The sequence below is a fragment of the Gobius niger genome (assembly GCF_951799975.1).
Source record: "Gobius niger genome assembly, chromosome: 15".
Lineage (NCBI taxonomy): Eukaryota > Metazoa > Chordata > Actinopteri > Gobiiformes > Gobiidae > Gobius > Gobius niger.
The window spans coordinates 28,685,703-28,707,691 of record NC_136866.1 but is presented as its reverse complement, the minus strand read 5'-3'; the positions used below and the strand labels follow the sequence as shown (position 1 = coordinate 28,707,691).

The 21,989-nt window shown below is 40.0% G+C and overlaps 2 protein-coding genes across 2 annotated transcripts; both read left to right on the top strand.

The window, feature by feature from the left end:
- Nucleotides 1-5,489: 5,489 nt before the first annotated feature.
- mpv17 (mitochondrial inner membrane protein MPV17) lies at nt 5,490-16,116 on the top strand. Its single transcript, XM_079572860.1, has 7 exons — nt 5,490-5,563; nt 7,215-7,330; nt 9,034-9,126; nt 9,201-9,296; nt 14,314-14,346; nt 14,417-14,469; nt 15,998-16,116. The coding sequence occupies exons 1-7, from the start codon at nt 5,491-5,493 to the stop codon at nt 16,065-16,067; spliced, it is 534 nt and encodes a 177-aa protein (XP_079428986.1). The 5' UTR covers nt 5,490; the 3' UTR covers nt 16,068-16,116.
- Nucleotides 16,117-18,972: 2,856 nt separating this feature from the next.
- On the top strand, nt 18,973-21,625 carry uts1 (urotensin 1). Its single transcript, XM_079572253.1, has 2 exons — nt 18,973-19,127; nt 21,194-21,625. The coding sequence occupies exon 2, from the start codon at nt 21,195-21,197 to the stop codon at nt 21,561-21,563; it is 369 nt and encodes a 122-aa protein (XP_079428379.1). The 5' UTR covers nt 18,973-19,127; nt 21,194; the 3' UTR covers nt 21,564-21,625.
- The last annotated feature ends 364 nt before the right edge of the window (nt 21,626-21,989 follow it).

Genomic DNA, 21,989 nt, shown 5'->3' with positions numbered 1-21,989 from the left:
TTGTCTGAAAAGTCACCTGAGGATCCACACTGGAGAGAGGCCGTACAGCTGTGAGCAGTGTGAGAAGAGCTTTACTCACTCATCTAGCCTCAAGAAGCACCTGAGGATCCACACTGGAGAGAGGCCGTACAGGTGTGAGCAGTGTGAGAAGAGCTTTACTCACTCATCTAGCCTCAAGAAGCACCTGAGGATCCACACTGGAGAGAGGCCGTACAGGTGTGAGCAGTGTGACAAGACCTTTACTCAGTCATCTAGCCTCAAGAGCCACCTGAGGATCCACACTGGAGAGAGGCTGTACAGGTGTGAGCAGTGTGACAAGACCTTTACTCAGTCATGCAACCTCAAAGACCACATGAGGATCCACACGGGGGAAAAGCCCTTTGAGTGTGGACAGTGTGGACATGTGTTTACTAAGTCTGCACATCTTAAAGGACACATGAGGATCCACACTGGGGAAAAGCCCTTTGAGTGTGGACAGTGTGGACATGTGTTTACTATGTCTGCACATCTTAAAGTACACATGAGGATCCACACTGGGGAAAAGCCCTTTGAGTGTGGACAGTGTGGACATGCGTTTACTAAGTCTGCACATCTTAAAGGACACATGAGGATCCACACTGGAGAGAGGCCGTACAGCTGTGAGCAGTGTGAGAAGACCTTCAGTCATTCATCCAGCCTCCAAGTACACATGAGGATACATACTGAGGAAAAGGATTACAGCTGTGAGGAGTGTGGGAAGACATTTATTCAGCTCTCAGGTCTCACAAATCACAAGAGAGTCCACGATGGACTAAAGCCGTACGAGTGTGAGCAGTGTGGGAAAAGATTCAGTTGTTCACAGTATCTAGAATGTCACATGAGAGTCCACACTGGAGAGAGGCCGTACAGGTGTGAGCAGTGTGAGAAGAGCTTTAGTCAGTCATCCAGCCTCAAAAACCACATGAAGAGGATCCACACTGGGGAGAAGCCATATCAGTGTGAGCAGTGTGGTAAGGCCTTTTCTGCGTCATCCCACCTCAAAACACACAAGAGAATCCACACAGGAGTGAAGCCATACAGCTGTGAGCAGTGTGAGAAGAGCTTTAGAAACTCATCTAGCCTCAAGAACCACCTGAGGATCCACACTGGGGAAAAGCCCTTTGAGTGTGGCCAGTGTGGACATGCGTTTGCTAAGTCTGCACATCTTAAAGAACACATGAGGATCCACACTGGAGAGAGGCCGTACAGCTGTGAGCAGTGTAAGAAGAGCTTTAGTCGGTCGTTCAGCCTCCAAGTACACATGAGGATCCATACTGAGGAAAAGGATTACAGCTGTGAGGAGTGTGGGAAGTCATTTATTCAGCTCTCAGGTCTCAAACGTCACAAGAGAGTCCATGATGGACTAAAGCCGTACGAGTGTGAGCAGTGTGGGAAAAGATTCAGTTGTTCACAGAATCTAGAATGTCACATGAGAGTCCACACTGGAGAGAGGCCGTACAGATGTGAGCAGTGTGAGAAGAGCTTTAGTCAGTCATCCAGCCTCAAAAACCACATGAAGAGGATCCACACTGGGGAGAAACATCTGTGACGAGTTTGTTCAGACCTTCAGAGACTGATCCAGTCGACTCTAATTCAAACTGATGTTTCACAAATGCTGATGTTTTTTGGGAGGTCAGAGAATGTAAATCTTTTTATTTTCCTGAATATGGAGTTATTTTTGTGCCTCCTTCAGAAGAGCAGGACAAACGCTGATGTTTTTTTTGCTGCTTTTTGTTTTTGCACTGATAGAATGTCATGTTTTTTTTTAATTACAAATAAAGTTTTTATTTTGAAACTGAAGTTTAAACTTTTCATTCCCATTTTGAAACGTGAACCTTGAGATACTTCTTGTTTCTGGGTCACGTGTGAGTTGGAGGTTGGGTCATTATAAAGTAAACACACTCCTGTTTTCTCCAAACTGCAGAAAATGTGCTCATTTTTTGTCCATTTTTCATCAAATTTTTGTCATTTTTTGTCATTTTTTGTCATTTTTTGTCACTTTTTAGTTATTTTTTTTGTCATTTTTTGTCTTTTTTGTCACATTTTTGTCATTTTTTGTCACATTTTTGTCACTTTTTAGTTATTTTTTTGTCTTTTTTTGTCATTTTTTGTCACATTTTTTTAGTCTTTTTTGTCACATTTTGGTCATTTTTTGTCACATTTTTGTCACTTTTTAGTTATTTTTTTGTCTTTTTTTGTCTTTTTTGTCACATTTTTGTCACTTTTTTTAAATTTTTTTTGTCTTTTTTTGTCTTTTTTGTCACATTTTTGTCAAATTTTTGTCCCTTTTTAGTTATTTTTTGTCATTTTTTGTCATTTTTTGTCACATTTTTGTCACTTTTTAGTTATTTTTTTGTCTTTTTTTTGTCATTTTTTGTCACATTTTTGTCACTTTTTAGTTATTTTTTTGTCTTTTTTTGTCTTTTTTGTCATTTTTTTAGTCTTTTTTGTCACATTTTGGTCATTTTTTGTCACATTTTTGTCACTTTTTAGTTATTTTTTTGTCTTTTTTGTCACATTTTTGTCACTTTTTTTTAATTTTTTTTGTCTTTTTTTGTCTTTTTTGTCAAATTTTTGTCAAATTTTTGTCCCTTTTTAGTTATTTTTTGTCATTTTTTGTCATTTTTTGTCACATTTTTGTCACTTTTTAGTCACTTTTTTGTAATTTTTTGTCCTTTTTTTGTCATTTTTTGTCACATTTTTGTAATATTTTTTGTCAATTTTTTTTGTCATTTTTGTTGTTATTTTTTGTCACATTTTCATCACTTTTTTGTCATTTTTTTCTCATTTTTCTGTCAATTTCTTGTGACATTTTCGTCACTTTTTTGCCAATGTTTTCGTCACTTTTTTGTCACATTTCCATCATTGTTTTCGTCTCAGTTTTGTTGCTATTTTCTCACCTTTTTTCCAGAAGCTTTTGGACTGGGGTAAAGCCAAACTGGAGAAAATGTGCTCGGTTCAGGTGGGAGTTAAGGGGTTAAATATTTTGGCTCCTCTGCCCACCTTGTCCAGCAGATGGCAGCAGAGCCCTGTCATGTTTACGGCGGATATGACGTACAATACGGCTTCACTGGCGCCTTTACGTTTGCAGGAAATTCTAGTTCTGACTTAGATAACCGCTGATTGTTTAACAGTTTGCTGAAGTAAACAGACTGAGGGCTACACGTGTATACCGCACTATAAACACAGGAACACCGATGATTTCAATGATATTTTCAGCTTAAATTGTTTGTTTGGGTTTTGTTGTGGGGTTTTTTGTATCCGCTTTCCCCTGAACGCGTCATTCTCAAACTGCGTGGGTCCCACTGAAGGTACAATTCTCAACTTTAACTTAATTTTACTCCAAAACACTGAAACCTTTTCTTTATTTTGCAACGTTCACGACACACGTGGCTAAAACGTGCCCTGACGTGAGTTTCGCGTGCAGAAAGTTGGATCATCGCGAGACTAGCGAATCCTCCGTGTGAAAAATGATGAAATATAGAAGTTTTCACCGATATGTTTAACTGTTGGGATTTGGGGTCACATGTGAAGGTTGTTTTGTGTGATGTGTTGACTTCTCTTTAATTCGGCAGGTCTGTTTCCTTCTGAAATAGTCCCGTTCCGGAAGGTTTCGCTGTTTTTGGCTTCAGTTTCGCGCCGTAACCTCATGTTTTTGTTACGTAGCGCCTCCTAAACTTTGGACTAACCCGAGTTTAAGTCTTAATTGGGGCTAAACCAAGACTAGTCTCGGTCCATGGCTGGGTTTCTTTTCTGCAAAACAGAGGTGGTCAGTAACAACATTTATTTTTGGTCACATTTACTTAAAAAGATGTGTACCCTCTACTGTGAATACTTAAGCACTTTCCACAGCAAATACGTAAAGATCTGAGTTATGGATGACAAACAATGAAAGAAGAAGCCACTAAATTTCAAATGTTAGTCGTGTCAGAACTCGTTCCTCACTTTCTAAACAAACAGTTTATCAGAAATGTTACAAAACCAGCCTTTAAGTTCATGAATCTGATACAAATGCTTTATAATCAGACGTACAGAGTTTACTATTAAAGGGGGGGGGGTATTATGCAAAAGCTTTACATCATGTTATTATGTCATTCCCTCATTAAAAACATGGCTGAAGGGTTGCCTTGGCACATTCACGTATTTCTGAGTAATCTGTAAAAACTCTGATGGCGGCCATTTTAGGGACAGGTTTGCCTGAGTCCTCCTAGGAACGCCCCCTCCTCCTGGAGACGCCTCCGAGCTTTGGTCACCAGAGTAACCAACCACTGCTTTTTTGTAATTTTTTTGTCACATTTTTATCACATTTTTGTCATTTTTCCTTCATTTTTTTATCAACTTTTTGTAATTTTTTGTCACATTTTTGTCATTTTTTTGTCACATTTTTGTCATTTTTTTGTCACATTTTTGTCATTTTTTCTTCATTTTTTTATCAACTTTTTGTAATTTTTTGTCACATTTTTGTCATTTTTTTATGACATTTTTGTCATTTTTTTGTGACATTTTTGTCATTTTTTTGTCACATTTTTGTCATTTTTTCGTCAATTTTTTATCACATTTTTGTCACATTTTTATCACATTTTTATCACATTTATGTCACATTTTTGTCATTTTTTTGTCAAATTTTGATCACATTTTTGTCATTTTTTGTCACATTTTTCGTCAATGTTTTATCCATTTTTTGTCACATTTTTGTCACATTTTTGTCACATTTTTGTCACGCTGTCTGATGCCACAGACAGCGTGTGGAGGGGGCGTGTCTGAAAGGCTCAGAGGTTCTTAAAGAGACAGAGGCCTATTTCAAGACATTCACTACAGCCATTTTGAGAGAGACATTTTATACAAGGCAGTTATTCTAATTTACTGCATTTACAGACCAACAGAAGGTTTGTCATCATTGTAGTGTGATATAGACTGGTGCTGTGTGATTGAAAAAAGCATAATACCCCCTCTTTAAGGTAAACAAGTTACTTAGTGCTGCTTTAAGTTTGGATACTGTATTTTGATCTGTGGCTTAATTTGACTGAAATGTGCTGTTTTCAATCAGAAATATGAGAGGTCGCCTGATATATCTGCTGGCCGATATATCAGGACGATATTTGGGTATTTTTGGCAGATATCATGCCCCTAAAAGGCAGATGTTTCCACAACCAAAAGTGATAAAAACTTCTTGAAAATCCGTCAAGAAACTCTAAGTCTCTCTATAAGCAAAAGTCCACAACCTAAAACATACAGTCGGTGAATCTGCTGCTGTTTTGTGATTGACGGTGCGACTTGAACGCCTCGCGGTCCTGCAGAGACTAATTGGTGGAAGCATCACAGTCATTAAGCCTCTGTGTGTCTTTAATTCCAGTCACGCTGCCCTGGAGGAGGAAACTCTCTCTTTTCCGCTGGTTTTGTAGAGTGTCCTTCAGACTCTGTGTTTGTGTTTGTGTTTGTGTTTGTGTTTGTTTAGAGCGGGGTCACGCAGTCATGGCAGCGCTCTGGAGGTCGTACCAGGCGCTGATGAGCCGGCGGCCCTGGACGGTGCAGATCATCACCGCAGGTCAGAAACACCAACATCTCAGTTTGTTTGGAGACTTTCTCGATTATGGTGAAGCGGGTCAGAAATGTGCTGCAAACTAAAGGGCCAAAAAATCACTTTACACATGTTTGCCCAGTTTTTAACCAATGTCTTTAACTTTTTCCCCATTTTCCTGCCCAATTTTAACTTTATTTTTTTCCCTATTTTTAACGATTTGTCCTCAATTTTCCCCCATTTATTATAATTTGTTACTATTTTATCCCCATATCTTGACATTGGAGAACTCTATTTCTTTCTCTATTTTATTTATTTATTTATTTTTTCAAGTTTTTTAATTTTTGCACTATTTTTTCCCCAATGTACTCACTATTTTATCTTATTATTTCCTTTTTTCTCAATTTATTTCCTTTTCCCCCCCAATTTTTTTCCAATTTCCCGACTCAATTTTAACCCTTATTTCCCCCTATTTATTATCATTTTTTACTATTTCATCCCCATTTCTTAATATTGGAGATAAACTCTAATTCTGTTTTTTTGTTTACTATCCCCCCCCAATTTATTCAGTAATTTATATTATTATTTCCTATATATATATATATTTTTTTTCCCCATGTATTTCCTTTTTTATTCTCCAATTTTTCTTACATTTTTCCCTTATTTGCTTTCTCCTATTTTTTCCCTTTTTTTTTTTCTTTCCATTTTTCCAATTTTCCCCTCCAATTTATTCACATTTTTCCCATATTTTTGACTATATTTTTCCTTCCTTTTTTTCAAAATAAATAAACGGGGGAAAAAATGTTCCCCATTTTTTTTTTTTTACAATTTTCCCCCCATTTCTTGACCTTGGAGATAAACCTTAATAAAAAGCATGTTGGATTTTATCTCGTTGATGTTTTGCCCAGGTTTAGTTCTGTCCTTAAATCAGCAAACATGTTTTCGACCTTCGTGAAGAGTCTGTTTGGAATTTTAACCTTTGCTCCAGAGTAAACACACACACACACACACACACACACACACACACACACACACACACACACACACACACACACACACACACACACACACACACTGACTTTGTTTTTCACTGGAGTGTTGCAGTACAGTTTCCCACCACTGGAGGGCGGCACAGCTCCACAGCCTTGTCTCTCCAGTGCATAGAAACCATGTCACTGCAGTTTTCCTCTTCATACATGGACCTCATTAGCTGGACCTCCGTGGACCTCACTGTGGTCCCTCTCTGGTCTGACCCCTCATACATGGACCTCATTAGCTGGACCTCCGTGGACCTCACTGTGGTCCCTCTCTGGTCTGACCCCTCACACATGGACCTCGGTGGACCTCACTGTGGTCCCTCTCTGGTCTGACCCCTCATACATGGAACTCATTAGCTGGAGCTCCGTGGACCTCACTGTGGTCCCTCTCTGGTCTGACCCCTCATACATGGAACTCATTAGCTGGAGCTCCGTGGACCTCACTGTGGTCCCTCTCTGGTCTGACCCCTCATACATGGACCTCATTAGCTGGACCTCCGTGGACCTCACTGTGGTCCCTCTCTGGTCTGACCCCTCGTACATGGACCTGGGTGGACCTCACTGTGGTCCCTCTCTGGTCTGACCCCTCGTACATGGACCTGGGTGGACCTCACTGTGGTCCCTCTCTGGTCTGACCGCAGGTTCGCTCGTGGGCGTGGGGGACGTGGTCTCGCAGCAGCTGCTCGAGAGGAAAGGCCTGTCCAACCACAACCTCCAGAGAACGGCCAAGATGATGAGCATCGGCTTCTGCTTCGTGGTGAGAAACGTTTGAGACTCAACGAGAGAAAAGTCTAAATGTTTTCTCTTCAGGTTTTCAGGGCATTAAAAAGCATCAAATCAGACTCAAACTGGCATTAAATTGATATTTTTTGGGAAAATGATGACATTGCTCAATAATTTTTATTGACTATACCAAAATTCTGGTCTGGTTGTGGGATTTTCGTGATCCGTATGAAAACTATAAATGTTTGGAGACTTTATAGTATAAGCCAGGGGTCTCCAAGTAAATTTGCCTGGGGGCCAAAATATATCAGGAGTGTATTACCGGGGTCTATAAACAAAAGCCCCAGTGGCTATAATGTGTTGTTTTTATCCTGATCTCGTTTTATGTCAGTGCCCTCAGCAAAATGGACTTTTTCAAGCTTTCCATCATGTCATTATGTCATTCCCTCATTAAAAACATGGCTGAAGTGTTGCCTTGGCACATTCACGTATTTTTGAGTAATCTGTAAAAACTCTGATGGCGGCCATTTTAGGGATAGGTTTGCCTGAGTCCTCCTAGAAACGCCCCCACCTCCTGGAGACGCCTCCGAGCTTTCGTCACCAGCCGAAAAAGGAAAGGGTCTGAGGTTCTTAAAGAGACAGAGGCCTATTTCAAGACATTCGCTACAGCCATTTTGAGAGAGCAATGTTATACAAGGCAGTTATTCTAATTTACTGCATTTACAGACCAACAGAAGGTTTGCTCATCATTGTAGTGTGATATATACTGGTGCTATGGGACTGAAAAAAAGCATAATTCCCCCTCTTTAAACATTCATAACTTCGCACATGATGAGGTAGAGACTTACTTTTTTTTTCTTACATACTCAGGAGTTTGTGCTCTGTTCATTTCGTCGACTGAAAGTGATATTTTTGCAGACTAAAATTGGACTAAATTAAATTAAATTAAAAGCTGATTATGAGACTAAAACTAAGACTAAAATGTCCATATATTTTCATCAACTAAAATAAGACGAGACTAAAATCATCCAAACTTCCAATGTCAGTATAAAAGAGCCTCAGATCCTTTAAATCCTCTGCTAAAGGATCAGCTCTGAGCTTTGTTCATGTGGAGCAGCTCCATGAAGCAGAGGAACAAGATTAAATATGATAATGACAAATATTGTAAACTTAAGTCGACTAAATTTACCTGCAATTTTAGACTAAAACTGTGCCCTACAAGTCAGGGACCGGATTGAATCATTTAGCGGGCCGGATTTGGCCCGTGGGCCGCCTGTTGGAGACCCCTGGTATAAGCAATGAAAACAACAATGTTTCCATTTGCTCTTTGTCATTTGGTAAAATTGTGCAATTTCTTCCCCTTAGAGTAAATGGGGAGTTCTGGTCGTCGCTACGGTAACGCCATGAAACAGATGACGAGGGTTTGATTGACTTTTTTGATTGGATCAAGTGGAATTTTCTGCCAAATTAAGTTTTTTTTTACATATCAGAGCAAATGGAAAGATTGTTTTTCTGATTGCTTATTTAGTAAAGTTTTCTATAATCTATAGTTTTGATCCTCATAGTGAGTCTTTTCTGACCTAAAGATCGAAGAAGAAGCTTCTGTGACTCGAAGTGAAACATCCTTAGTTTTGCCCAAACCCAGTCCAGTCGATGGTTTAACCTTTTCCACAGTTTAGCTGAAAGACTCTGTGATATATGAAAGCATGTCTGAGTGTTTCCTCTGTGGTCCCTCAGGGTCCGGTGGTCGGCAGCTGGTACAAAGTCCTGGACAGACTCGTGGTGGGAACGACCAAAGGCGCCGCCATGAAGAAGATGCTCCTGGACCAGGTGAGCTTCTCTGAGGTTCTCAGTCTCTGCTCCGGGTTTTCCTTCTGAAGCTGAACTAAACCTGTGTTCTCCAGCTGGGCTTCGCGCCGTGTTTCCTCGGCTGTTTCCTGGGTCTGTCCGGAGCTCTGAACGGACTCACCGCGGAGCAGAACGTCAGCAAACTCAGGAGGGTCAGTCCCACACACGCTGTAGTCCAGAGATCTGAGACGCTGCAGGAGGACAGGGACCGAAAGAAACCATATACTGTTCATATACTGTACATATACTGCACATATACTGTACATTACTGACTTAAATATTAGGATTAAACAAGTTATATTACTTCTATTTTCATATAAAAATAAGGTCCTATCAAAGCTCAATCCATCAGGCAGGAATTAGATCCGGAAAAATCCCTGAAAAGCTTCAAACGTGATAAAGTCAAAGCCTGTGGAGTTTATGGAGCGACTGAAGTGAGATGTTGTTAAGAGAGAAACGAAAACCTCATTTAGAGAAAACAGACTCAGGTTTTGTAACGTCTGCACGAGTGAGTGTTTAAAAAGTAGAACTGGGATAAACTCAGATTTCACAAATCGATTTGATTCGATGGATTTTTGATTCAGTTATAACATCGCTCCAGTTTTACTTCACGAAGCCTTTTGGATGAAGAGGTGAAACGTTGGACACGGACAGAAGAAGATTCAAGAACCTTCGCTGAAGATGGACAACTCCTGCACGACTGAGAGCCGACACTGACATTTACATACGAGCCATCGTGATGTCGTCACATCCGTTGGCCGTGGTCGGCATTTTACATTTTCATATTTGATAAAAACTTGATTAAAATCCTATGATCGGCCAAAACAATGTCCATAAACAGGGCAGTGCTTCTCTGTAGCAGATCCATCCTTTTATAAAAGCGAGTCCCGTAGTCTGGCATATTTAGTGAGTTTAGTAAATGAAAAAAACATTTATTATAAATGTTGCGTTTGTGGGACCCTGGTATAAGCGGATTAAACAACGAGGAGCCGCGTTAGACGTTATAATGCAGGAGGAACAACACTGTGTCGGGCGTTAGAACCGTCTAATGCGGCTCCTCGTTGTTTAATCCTTACTTACAAGCGGCATTAAATCCAAATCATCCAAAATTATGACATTGCTCAACATTTGTAATGTATAAGTTCATTCAAAAATATATATAACTCCGCATATTGAAAAGTAACGGCGGCACAGTGGTCCCGGGTTCGATTCCCACCTGTCTGTGGAGTTTGCATGTTCTCCCCGTGTCTGCGTAGGTTTTCTCCGCCTTCTCCACCACTAAAAACATGTACAATAGGCGCGTGTGGTGTTTATAAACACTTGTTAAATGTTCCTGAAGTCCTGATGACGTCAATCTGAGTCCGGCTTGTTCTATTTGACCCGGAGTTTTCTCTCATTTCACAAACAAACAGACGCTCCGAGTCCAAACATGTTTGTTTATTTATCTCCTCTGAGCCTCTGATGGTGTTTCCTCAGGTTTAGCTTTGTTTACTTCCGTGTTGCCCCGATTCTTTACACAGAGATTATAGGTTTTAAATTTAGAGGATTCTTCTACGTCACTGAGGAGGATCGTGAGGATGAGGAGGGTCGTGAAGATGAGGAGGATCGTGAGGATGAGGAGGGTCGTGAGGATGAGGAGGATCGTGAGGATGAGGAGGATCGTGAAGATGAGGAGGGTCGTGAGGATGAGGAGGATCGTGAGGATGAGGAGGATCATTTTCGCCTCAGAGCAGAACAAGGACGTCCTTTTGAGAATCTTCATGTTCTGATCTCGTCCCTGACCTTTACTCTGATCTGATCTGGTTACGAGGCGTTCACTGACGTCACAAAAACATGTAAAATCTGGCTCTAATACATTCTCCATAAAACATGTACAACAGACGTCAGCCAATAAAGTATGAATGTGTTATTTCCTGAAGCTCTGAGCCGGTTTCAGTCACAAAAGATCACTAATACAGTCAAAGTTTAACCTCTTAACTCCCGCCTGAACCGAGAGGATCTTTTTCCTCACATCAGATTTTTTTTCCATCATTTTTTGTTGGGTGTTCAACTCAATTTTCTAACTAATTTTTTTGCCATTTTTTCATAAATTTTGTATCACATTTTTGTAATTTTTTGTCACATTTTGAAGTGTTTTCTCCGTGTTTTCCTACAGGTTATTTGTGTCGTGTTTATGTTGCTTTTTCATCTTTTTTCTGACATGGTTTCGCCACAGTTTTGTCACTCTTTTGTTGTGTTATTGTTGCTTTTCTGGCACCTTTTGTGTCACGTTTTTGTAGAAACTGTAGGAAATGTGCTTGTTAAATGCATTCTCTCCTCTTTGCCATTGTCGTCACTTTTTATTTCCCTTATGTGTTTTTGTCACTTTTTTTTGCTGGATATTTTTTTTTTTTTTTTGCTGGATTTTTTGTCATTTTTTTGCTTATTTTTTCGTCCTTTTTTGCTGGATTTTTTACATTTTTTTGCTGGTTTTTTGTCATTTTTTTGCTGGATTTTCGTCTTTTTTCTACTGGATTTTTGTCATTTTTTTGCTGAAATTTTGACATTTTTCTGCTGGATTTTGTCTTTTTTTCTGCTGGATTTTTGTCACCTTTTTATTGAATTTTTGTCATTTTTGCCACTTTTTAGCTCTTTTTCGTTGTGTTTACATCCTCATTTTCTTTTTTTTCTTTTTCATCGCTGTTTTGAAGAAGCTTTTACACTTGGAGAACAGGAGAAAACATGTTCAGGTGGGAGTTAAGAGGTTAAGAGGTGAAACCTTTGATGGAGCCTGTGTCTTCAGTGATCTCCCCCTGCGGGCCGTGATGCAGCGATGCTCTCCCAGGCTGCAGCAGGTCAGTGGGAGGTCAGTGGGAGGTCAGTGGGAGGTCAGTGGGACGTCAGTGGGAGGTCACCAGGAGGTCAGCGGGACGTCTGTGGAGCGGTGGATTAGCTGCGATCGCTCAAACAGCAGCTCCACGCTCTGTTTCTGGACCCGGGCTGGTTCCTCGTGGTTGGGCTGAGGTTCCTCCTCCGTCTGCGTCTCCTCCAGATGGTTGGACCCGGGAGTCCGTCCTCTCGGCTCCAGTTTTCTGCTGCGAGACGTCGTTAAGACTTCGCTGATTCGTCTCTTCGCTCGCGTCCCGCTGAGCTCACACTTCAGCTTGTTCGGCTTTTGTGGCTGTTCGAGTTTCCCGGCAGATTCATAACGCTCTGTTCCACCTGCTGATGTCATGAGGTGCTGCTTCACCGGGTTCTCATCACAGTAAATCAGCTACACCCCCACCTGAACCCAGCTCTCTCTCTCCAGTCCGACTTTACCCGAATCTAAAAGCTTCTTGAACAAAGTTTCAAAATAGCAAAGAGTGATAAAAAAAGTCTACTCAAAAGTGATGAAAAAAACACCATTTAACCTCTTAACTCCCACCTGAACGGATCCCATTTTCTCCACTTATGCTTTACCCTAATCAAAAAGCTTCTTGGGAAAAAAGCGCCAAAAATGTGACTAAAATTCAACAAAAAAAAACAAAACAAAAAGTAACAAAAACTCAACCAAAAAGAGACAAAAACTCAACCAAAATGTGACAAAAATTAAACAAAAAAAGTGACAAAAATTAAACAAAAAAGTGACCAAAAAGAAAAAATAACCTAAAAAGTGACACAACACAGACCTATATAATGGCCAAAGAGGTATCCACGTGTAGCAGGAAAGGCTGTGACCGAGATGACGCTGCAATCCAAATATGGTCATTTCCTTTGTTTAAGTTAAGTTTTTTACAGAAAGGGTAGGTACTTTTGGGGGCGGGACTTCCTGTCCTGTTCATAGGGGTTAGACACACAGCGGACGGTGTGTCTAACCCCTGTGAACAGGACCGGAAGTCCCGCCCCCAAAAGTACTTACCCTTAAACCCGTAAAAAACGTAAATTTGTTTCAAAACTTTGCACTTCCAGGCCACCGTAGGTTTTCCACTCTTTAACCTCTTCACTCCCAGTTGAACAGAGCACGTTTTCTCCAGTTATGGCTTTACCCAAATCTAAAAGCTTCTGGAAAAAAGGTGTGAAAATAGCGACAGAACTGAGACGAAAACAATGAAGATGTGACAAAAAAGTGACAGAAAATGACCAAAAAATGACCCAAAAAAAAGACAAAAATGGATTAAAAAATGACCCAAAAAATGTGACAAAAAATGACAAAAAATTGACCCAAAAAACAAAAATTGACCAAAAAATGACAAAAAATGTGACAAAAACAGACAAAAAATGACACAAAAATGACAAAAAATGACCAGAAAATGGATTTTAAAAAAATAACCCAAAAAATGTGACAAAAAGAGACAATAAATGGATTTTAAGAAATGACAAAAAGAGACCAAAAATGGACCAAAAAATGACCCAAAAAAAGACAATAAATGGATTTTAAGAAATGACAAAAAAATGACCAAAATATGGATTAAAAAAAAAACGACAAAAAAGTTACAAAAAGAGTTGAATACCCCCCAAAAAAGATGGAAAAATATCTGATGACGTGAGGAAAAAGATCCATTTACATGAGTTTTGTAGATCTTTGCTTTCAAATGAGGTGTTACACTGGCCTACAGGATTTGGGTAAAGCTGAACTGGAGAAAATGCTCTCGGTTCAGGCGGGAGTTAAGAGGTTAACTCCCAGTTGAACAGCGCACATTTTCTCCAGTTATGGCTTTACCCAAATCTAAAAGCTTCTTTGGAGTGTCAAAATAGCAACAAAAAGCGGAACGAAAACGAGGATGAAAAAGTGTCAAAAAACCCGACAAGAAAGTGACAAAAGGGCAACAACGAGAGGAAAAAGATCCTTCCAGATCAGTTTTGTAGGTCTTAGCTTTCAAATGAGGTGTTGCTCTGTAGATGTGGGTGAAGCTGATAAGGCGGGGCTTAACAGGTTAACAACATCTGCACTTCAGTAATAAAACCATTAGTTAGTTTTCATGATTTTTATATGAAAACAAAATGGCCGAAAACTTGCAATGCATTTTTTCCTCATATTTATGTCAGTAATGTTCAGCAAAAGCTTCAAATCAGTATCTCTGCATTTGTTTCTGTTTCCCTTTTCTCCTGCAGCTCCTCCACTTAAACCTGTCGGAAACATAATAAGAATCTACAGCAGTTCATTTTCATTGTAGTTTCATGTTTTGATTGATATACTTCTTTCCTCAGGACTACCCTGACGCGCTCATCTCCAACTACTACGTGAGTGACTGAATAACACGTACTTGTACTTCACCACAGTAACAGTGCTAACACGTTACTTCTGTTCCAGCTGTGGCCTCCGGTTCAAATCGCCAACTTCTACTTCATCCCTCTGCACCACAGGTAACCTCACATTAAAGGGATATTTCAGGATGTTTGACATAGGGCCTCATTTCCTCGTTATCCAGAGTGTTGCTGGTACCTGGAGATATTTTCTTTGTAATTCATGCAGTTCTTGAAGAGTTTCGTGGAGCTAGGCTAGTGCATGTCTATGGTATCATCTAGCCTGCATTAACCTCTTAACTCCCGCTTGAACTGAGAGGATCTTTTTCCTCACGTCATCAGATTTTTTTTCCATCATTTTTTTGTTGGGTATTCAACTCATTTTTGTAACTTTTTTGTCATTTTTTTTATCACATTTTTGTAATTTTTTTTGTCACATTTTTGTCTTTTTTTTCGTCCATTTTTTGTCAATTTCTTGTGACATTTTTGTGACATTTTTGCCACTTTTTCATCAATTTTTCATCACTTTTTTGTCAATGTTTTCTCACTTTTTTGTCACATTTATATCATTGTTTTCGTCTCAGGTTTGTTGCTATTTTCACAGCTTTTTTCCGGAAGCTTTTGGACTGGGGTAAAGCCAAACTGGAGAAAATGTGCTCGGTTCAGGTGGGAGTTAAGGGGTTAAAAACAGTGTGACCCGCTCCACAGAGCACCTGAGGCAAATCACTTATAACACCAGACTAACCATATAAATGTCTGTGTCCATAGAGTAATTTAAAATACCTTATATTTGAGCAGCATCAGCTTCGTGGTTGTATAAGCTACGCAGCGGCGGAGTGATCTGCTAGAAAATAGTCCCTCAAAATGCCTCAATATTCCAAACATGATTCAATCCACACAGACATTTATATGGTTAGTCTGGTGTTATAAGTGATTTGCCTCAGGTGCTCTGTGGAGCGGGTCACACTGTTTTTAATGCAGGCTAGCTGATACCATAGAAATGCACTAGCCTAGCTCCACGAAACTCTTCAAATATAAGAACTGCATGAATTACAAAAAAAATATCTCCAGAAATCAGCAACACTCTGGATAACGAGGAAATGAGGCCCTATGTCAAAAATCCTGAAATATCCCTTTAACCTCTTACCACCCGCCTGAACCAAATGCATTCTGTCCTCTTTGGCCATTATATAGGTCTGTGTAACACCTCATTTGAAAGCTAAGACCCACAAAACTGATCTTTTTCCTCGCGTTGTTGCTGTGTTGTGTCACCTTTTGTATGTTTTTTTTGGTCACATTTTTGTTGAGTTTTTGTCACACTTTTGTTTAATTTTTGTCACATTTTTGTTTAATTTTTCTTTAGTTTTTGTCACTTTTTTGTTTAATTTTTTTCACATTTTTGTTTAATTTTTGTCATTTTTTGGTTTAATTTTTGTCACATTTTTGTTTAATTTTTGTCACATTTTTGTTGCGTTTACATCCTTGTTTTCTTCTCATTTTTTGTGTGGCTGTTTTGGTGCTTTTTTTCCCAAGAAGCTTTTTGATTAGGGTAAAGCCAAACTGGAGAAAATGGGATCCGTTCAGGTGGGGGTTAAGAGGTTGATGTCTCTGCTTCATCCCTGTGTCGTGACCTCCGCGTGACCTCCAGGCTGGCCGTGGTCCAGATCGTCGCCGTGGTTTGGAACTCCTACCTCACCTGGAAGGCCAACAAGATGTGAACGACGACCCCGACGGCTACCTGGAGGAAACCTGGAGGAAAACGGGAGGAAAGCTGGAGGAAAACGGGAGGAAACCTGGAGAAACTTGAACTATCTGGACGTTCTTCTGTTGTAAATCATGTTACTGCGTCTTGACCAATCGATGATCGTTTGAACTTTCAGAGTAAAAATGTGACGTATTTCTTGACTTGGATAAAAGGTTTTAAAGGTGCTCGTCCGATCAAAGCTCAGAGCGATCGTTGTGATCCGTCGTTCTCCGGATCTGCATGTTTTTCCCCTTTCAGAGCCGGGAAAAAAGCTAAAAAATAACAGAACCTGCTAACATGTAAGCCAAGGTAAGACTCTTTATCTTTTTATCTTTTTTTACTCAGTATGGACAATTTTTAATCTATTTTATTGGATTTAAAGCTGATCTTTCTGTTTTAAATCATGTTTGTCCAAAATAGTCCAAGCACCTGTTCAAACATTTATTATCTAAGTTAAGAAATACCTTTGTCTGGACTTAGTTTTGGAGCTTCACGACCTCTTTCCCCTTCAAAGAAATAAAGCACATTATGGAAATCATCACCTGTGGCATTTTGAGTAACGGGACCAGATGTTTGTGATAATGTTTCACAATGTGATAAATGTTCACTTCATTGTGTAATTAAACCACATTCTGTATTTTGTTGAGTAATTACTTATTACATGAAGCGGCAGGTGTTCACTTCGCTGAATGATATTTTTTGTCATATAAAACTGGACTCAAACTAAATTCAAAGTTCATGAGACTAAAACTACGACTAAAGTCTCGCCGACTTTTACAGAGTAAATAAAAATGACCCCCTCCTGGAGCCGCCATCTTAACATGGTGGAGGGTTTGAGTCTGAATGATCCTGGAGCTCTGTTGTCGGGGCTTCGTGCCCCTGTAGGGTCTCACAGGGCAAACAGGTCCTATAGGTGACGGGTCAGACAAAGAGCGGTTCAGAAGCTCCTCATGAGAGACCAACAGGCCCGGTTAATCGTGAGGCCGTTCTTCTGTGGACCCACCACCTGCAAGAGGAGCCATAGGGGCTGGTGCCATGTGATCTGGGCTCCAACAGCTGCTCCACAACCCGGCAACGGACAAGTGGAAGAAGATGGATGGATGGATAAAAATGAAAAGCAGGAGCCGGCCTGTGCTTTGTTCATGTGGAAGAAGTTCTATGAAGAAGCAGAACTTGATCAGTGCTGGGCAAGTCAAAAAGTCATTATATTGGGAGCTACAGCTTCAAAAACGGATTATGTTTGTATTAAACACAGTATTTCTGTTTCAAAAATGCAGCTGACTTACACTGTGAGTTACTTTTGAAAATGGTAATAAAGCCACTGAGCAGAAGTGCAGTCACAGATTTCCTTTGCTCCTCATTCACTCACTCACTATTTTGACGTCAACTTAATTTGCTGCATTTTATTTGGGGGAGTTTGGTATTTTTTTGGTCGTGGAAACCATTTAAAGAGGGGTTATTATGCTTTTTTTCAATCCCATAGCACCAGTCTATATCACACTACAATGATGACAAACCTTCTGTTGGTCTGTAAATGCAGTAAATTAGAATAACTGCCTTGTATAAAATGTCTCTCTCAAAATGGCTGTAGTGAATGTCTTGAAATAGGCCTCTGTCTCTTTAAGAACCTCTGAGCCTTTCCGACACGCCCCCTCCACACGCTGTCTGTGGCATCAGTGGGGAGGGGGTTCTGCTGAGGAGCAGTGGTTGGTTACTCGGCTGGTGACGAAAGCTCGGAGGCGTCTCCAGGAGGTGGGGGCGTTCCTAGGAGGACTCAGGCAAACCTATCCCTAAAATGGCCGCCATCAGAGTTTTTACAGATTACTCAAAAATACGTGAATGTGCCAAGGCAACACTTCAGGCATGTTTTTAATGAGGGAATGACAGAATAACATGATGGAAAGCTTGAAAAAGTCCATTTTGCATAATACACCCCCTTTAAATACAGTATTTCTGTTTCAAAAATGCAGCCGAGTTACACTGTGAGTTACTTTTGAAAATGGTAATAAAGCCACCGAGCAGAAGTGACAGATTTCCTTTGCTCCTCATTCTCTGGCTTCACTAAACTGCAGATCTTATTCACCGCTGTTTAACTTGATTTGCTGCATTTCATTTGGGGGAGTTTGACATTTTTTTGGTCGTGCGTCAAAGGAAACCATTTAAATGCACTTGTTATTCGAGTTACTTAAACTGTAATGACTAATCTATTACTGTGTTTTGAGTACACTGCAAAAAGTAAATATCAAGCATTGTCTTAAATGACTTGAATTGAGGAAATATATCTTGTTTTGAGCGGTTTTCACTCATTTAGACATTTTTCCTGATCAGACCAAGTTTACTTTGCTTGTTTGAGGACATTTCAGACCAGTTCTAGGGTAAATCTCGCTTGAAATAAGAAAGTAAAATTGCCAATGAGATTTCATTGCCAATTGTCTTACCCCATTGGCAAAGAAAATTACCTGAAATAAGGACGAAATGTATTGAAACGAGTCAGAAACATCTCAGAACAAGTGAAATAATCTAGGACAAATGCCCAACAACAACTTACCTCGTCAAAACAACTAATATTTGGATTATTATGCTCAAATTGAGATGCTTATACTCATCTAGTTCATTACTTTTTGCAGTGTAAGTCATATGTTAATATCCCTTAGACACTGAAAAAATATATATTAAATATATTTTTGTAACTCTTTTTTTTTTTTTTTTATCCCCAACACTACGGCTACAGACATTTTATGTTACCTTTTTTGTGTGTGTGTTTTGTCTTTTTTTACTATTTTGCCTTCACTCCATATTTTCTCGATATTGGACGAAATAAAACTAGTTGAACTTTAACTCTAACCACATTTCGCGCTGGCCACTTGCGTCTCCCTCTCTCTCCCGGGATCCCTCTCTTCGTCCTGACACGTGCGCGCACGAACGTCACAGCAGCGGCCCATAAAAGCAGCGCGTGGCGGTCATTGCGCGTGCACACCCCACGGACACCGGGACAGATTTACAACAACAACAACAATCACCAACAAACCAGCAAGTAAGTCCAGACATTTCACCACAAATCTGTGTGTGTGTTTTTATTCATTATTTTGGCGCGTTTCGGTTTGGTTACGTAACTTACGTCTTAAAGCGTTGGCATTTGGGTGGTTTTGTTTTGGTTAGACACGAGTTGCCTTTTTGTAAACGCTGTGCGAACGTGTGCGGACAGCTCTGAGGAAAAGCGCCAGGGTTGAGCGGATGATGCGCTTTTACGCACGTTTTACGCACGGCTCCTATTGTATTGAATCCTTTTAAAACGCTCTTTAAAAAACCTTTCTGTTTATTTTTCTTACGTAGCTTTTAAATACAACTGCATTACTAATGGAAAGAGCTGGTGAAGTGAATATAACAGTTCACCAAATTCACGTAGCGTTTCCTGCGCCTTTACGCACGGGGCTTTACGCACGGGGCTTTACGCACGGGGCTTTGTAAAGGTCTGAAATGAGTGTAGACATTTGGGCTTCCAAAAGTTAAGCTTCATCAAATTTAGACGTGTATTTGTTTGGGTGACCACCTGAAATAGTAGTGGGACAAATTACAACTGAGTTTAGATCCGTTTTATTCGATAACTTGGCTCAAAAACTCGAATGGGAATTGCAATGGTCGTGAAATAGTCTTTTCCAAAAAGAGAACACTCAGTATGGGACAATACTCTTAACCTCTGCCTTAACCGAGCGCATCTGGCATTACCCAAATATAAAAGCTTCTTGGAATAAAGTCAAAACACTGACAAAAGGACAAAATAAGCAACAAAAAAGTGACAAAAAAGCGATGAAAAAACCCAAAAGTGACGACAATGGTGCAACAACGTAAGGAAAATGATCAATTTAGATCCATTTTGTAGCTTTTAGTTTTCCATTGAGGCGCTGCTCTGACTGAAAATAGATTCTGATTTTGCTTAAAGCGACACAGTGTAACATTTTACTCGACTAATTGAACTAATAACAAGCATTTATGGCATCACTTTGCTCAGTTTTAGCCTCGTTTCAGTTCTGATTTTCTTGACATGTTGATATGACACAATTTGATGATAGAAGAGAACTTTCAACGCTGTTCATTAACCTCTTAACTCCCACCTGAACGGATCCCATTTTCTCCAGTTTGGCTTTACCCTAATCAAAAAGCTTCTTGGGAAAAAAGCAGCAAAACAGCCACAAAAAAGAAAACAAGGATGTAAACGCAAAAAAAAGTGACAAAAATTCAACAAAAAAATGACAAAAATTCAACAAACATTCAACCAAAAAGTGACAAAAATTCAACAAAAATGTGACAAAAATTCAACAAAAAAATGACAAAAAAATCAACAAAAATGTGACAAAAACTCAACCAAAAATTGACAAAAATTCAACAAAAAAATCACAAAAAATCAACAAAAAAATGACAAAAAATCAACAAAAATGTGACAAAAACTCAACCAAAACGTGACAAAAATTAAACAAAAAAATGACAAAAAATCAACAAAAATGTGACATAAAATCAACAAAAATGTGACAAAAATTACACAAAAAAAATTACAAAAACTCAACAAAAATGTGACAAAAAAAAAAAAAAACGGTTACACAGCACAGCAACAAACAACGTGAAGAAAAAGATCAGTTTTGTGGGTCTTAGCTTTCAAATGAGGTGTTACACAGGCCTATATAATGGCCAAATAGGACAGAATGCATTTGGTTCAGGCGGGTGGTAAGAGGTTAAAACTCATTCAGTAAAAACACGACATCATTAACTCTTCACCCCCGCATTAAAACTGTCCACTTCTGTCCCCAGATGTTTAAAAATACTTTTATACATTATACATTTGTTCGTTTACGACATTCTAGAGTTTCTAGAACAGAAAAAGTCCAAATGTTTTTCGTGATTGTTATTTGGAAGTGAACGGCTGAAAGTCCTCTCCACTTTTGGACGCCTTTCTGAGCATAATCTGACCATAGTTCATTTGTGCTGAGAGAGAAGATGCTGGGCTTTGTGATAGTTTTTGTTTCATGTGAGTGGGTCCAGCTGTTAGAGATATGACCATAAACCGAGTCCAGAGAAATCAAAGTCTACCCCGTGTGTTCTGTCCAGGATGAAGTCTCGCTCGCTGCTGCTGCTCCTCGTCTTCTCGCCTCTCGCCTTCTCCTCCTCCTCCTCCTCCTCTTCCTCGGAGCCTCCCGCCTTCCTCTCCCTCCTGGACTCCCCCCTCACGCTGCACCTGCTCCGGCTGCTGCACAAGAGAGAGTCCCCGCCCTCCCCGGTGCGTTCGCTGACCCCCGGGGGAGAGGGCGGTGACGGTGACGCCTTCAGGGACCCGGGCCTGAGCAGGAGAAACGAGCCTCCTCTGTCCATCGACCTGACCTTCCACCTGCTGCGTAACATGATCCACATGGCGCAGGCGGAGAGCCAGCGCGAGCAGGCGCTGCTCAACCGCAAAGTCCTGGACGAGGTGGGCAAGTGAACGCACCGCGAGGAGCCCGGACTGTGGAGCTCCGCCTCACTAACGCTAGAACAACATCATTGATTTATGTCGCTGGACCGTTTACTTTCACACAGTGAGTTACGTTTGAAGGCGAAACGCTGCAGCAGAATCTGGAAACTAACACCAATTTAGAAATAAAACCTTTTATGAGCAAAACATCTAAATAACCAGGTTTAAACCTATTTTTTTATTTTATGACACCAGTGTAATCCACGACTGTGTGTACTTTAATGACTTTGTAAGCAGAGACGTATTGTTTATTTATTGTTTATTTATTTGGATCCCAACAGCTTCATCCTGTGGCACTTTTTTACTTTCTGAAGACACTACTTATTAGAGTAGTTTTACCACTTGGTGCTTTTTATTTCTCCATGAGTAACATTGTTGTGAAGTATCTTTACCTAC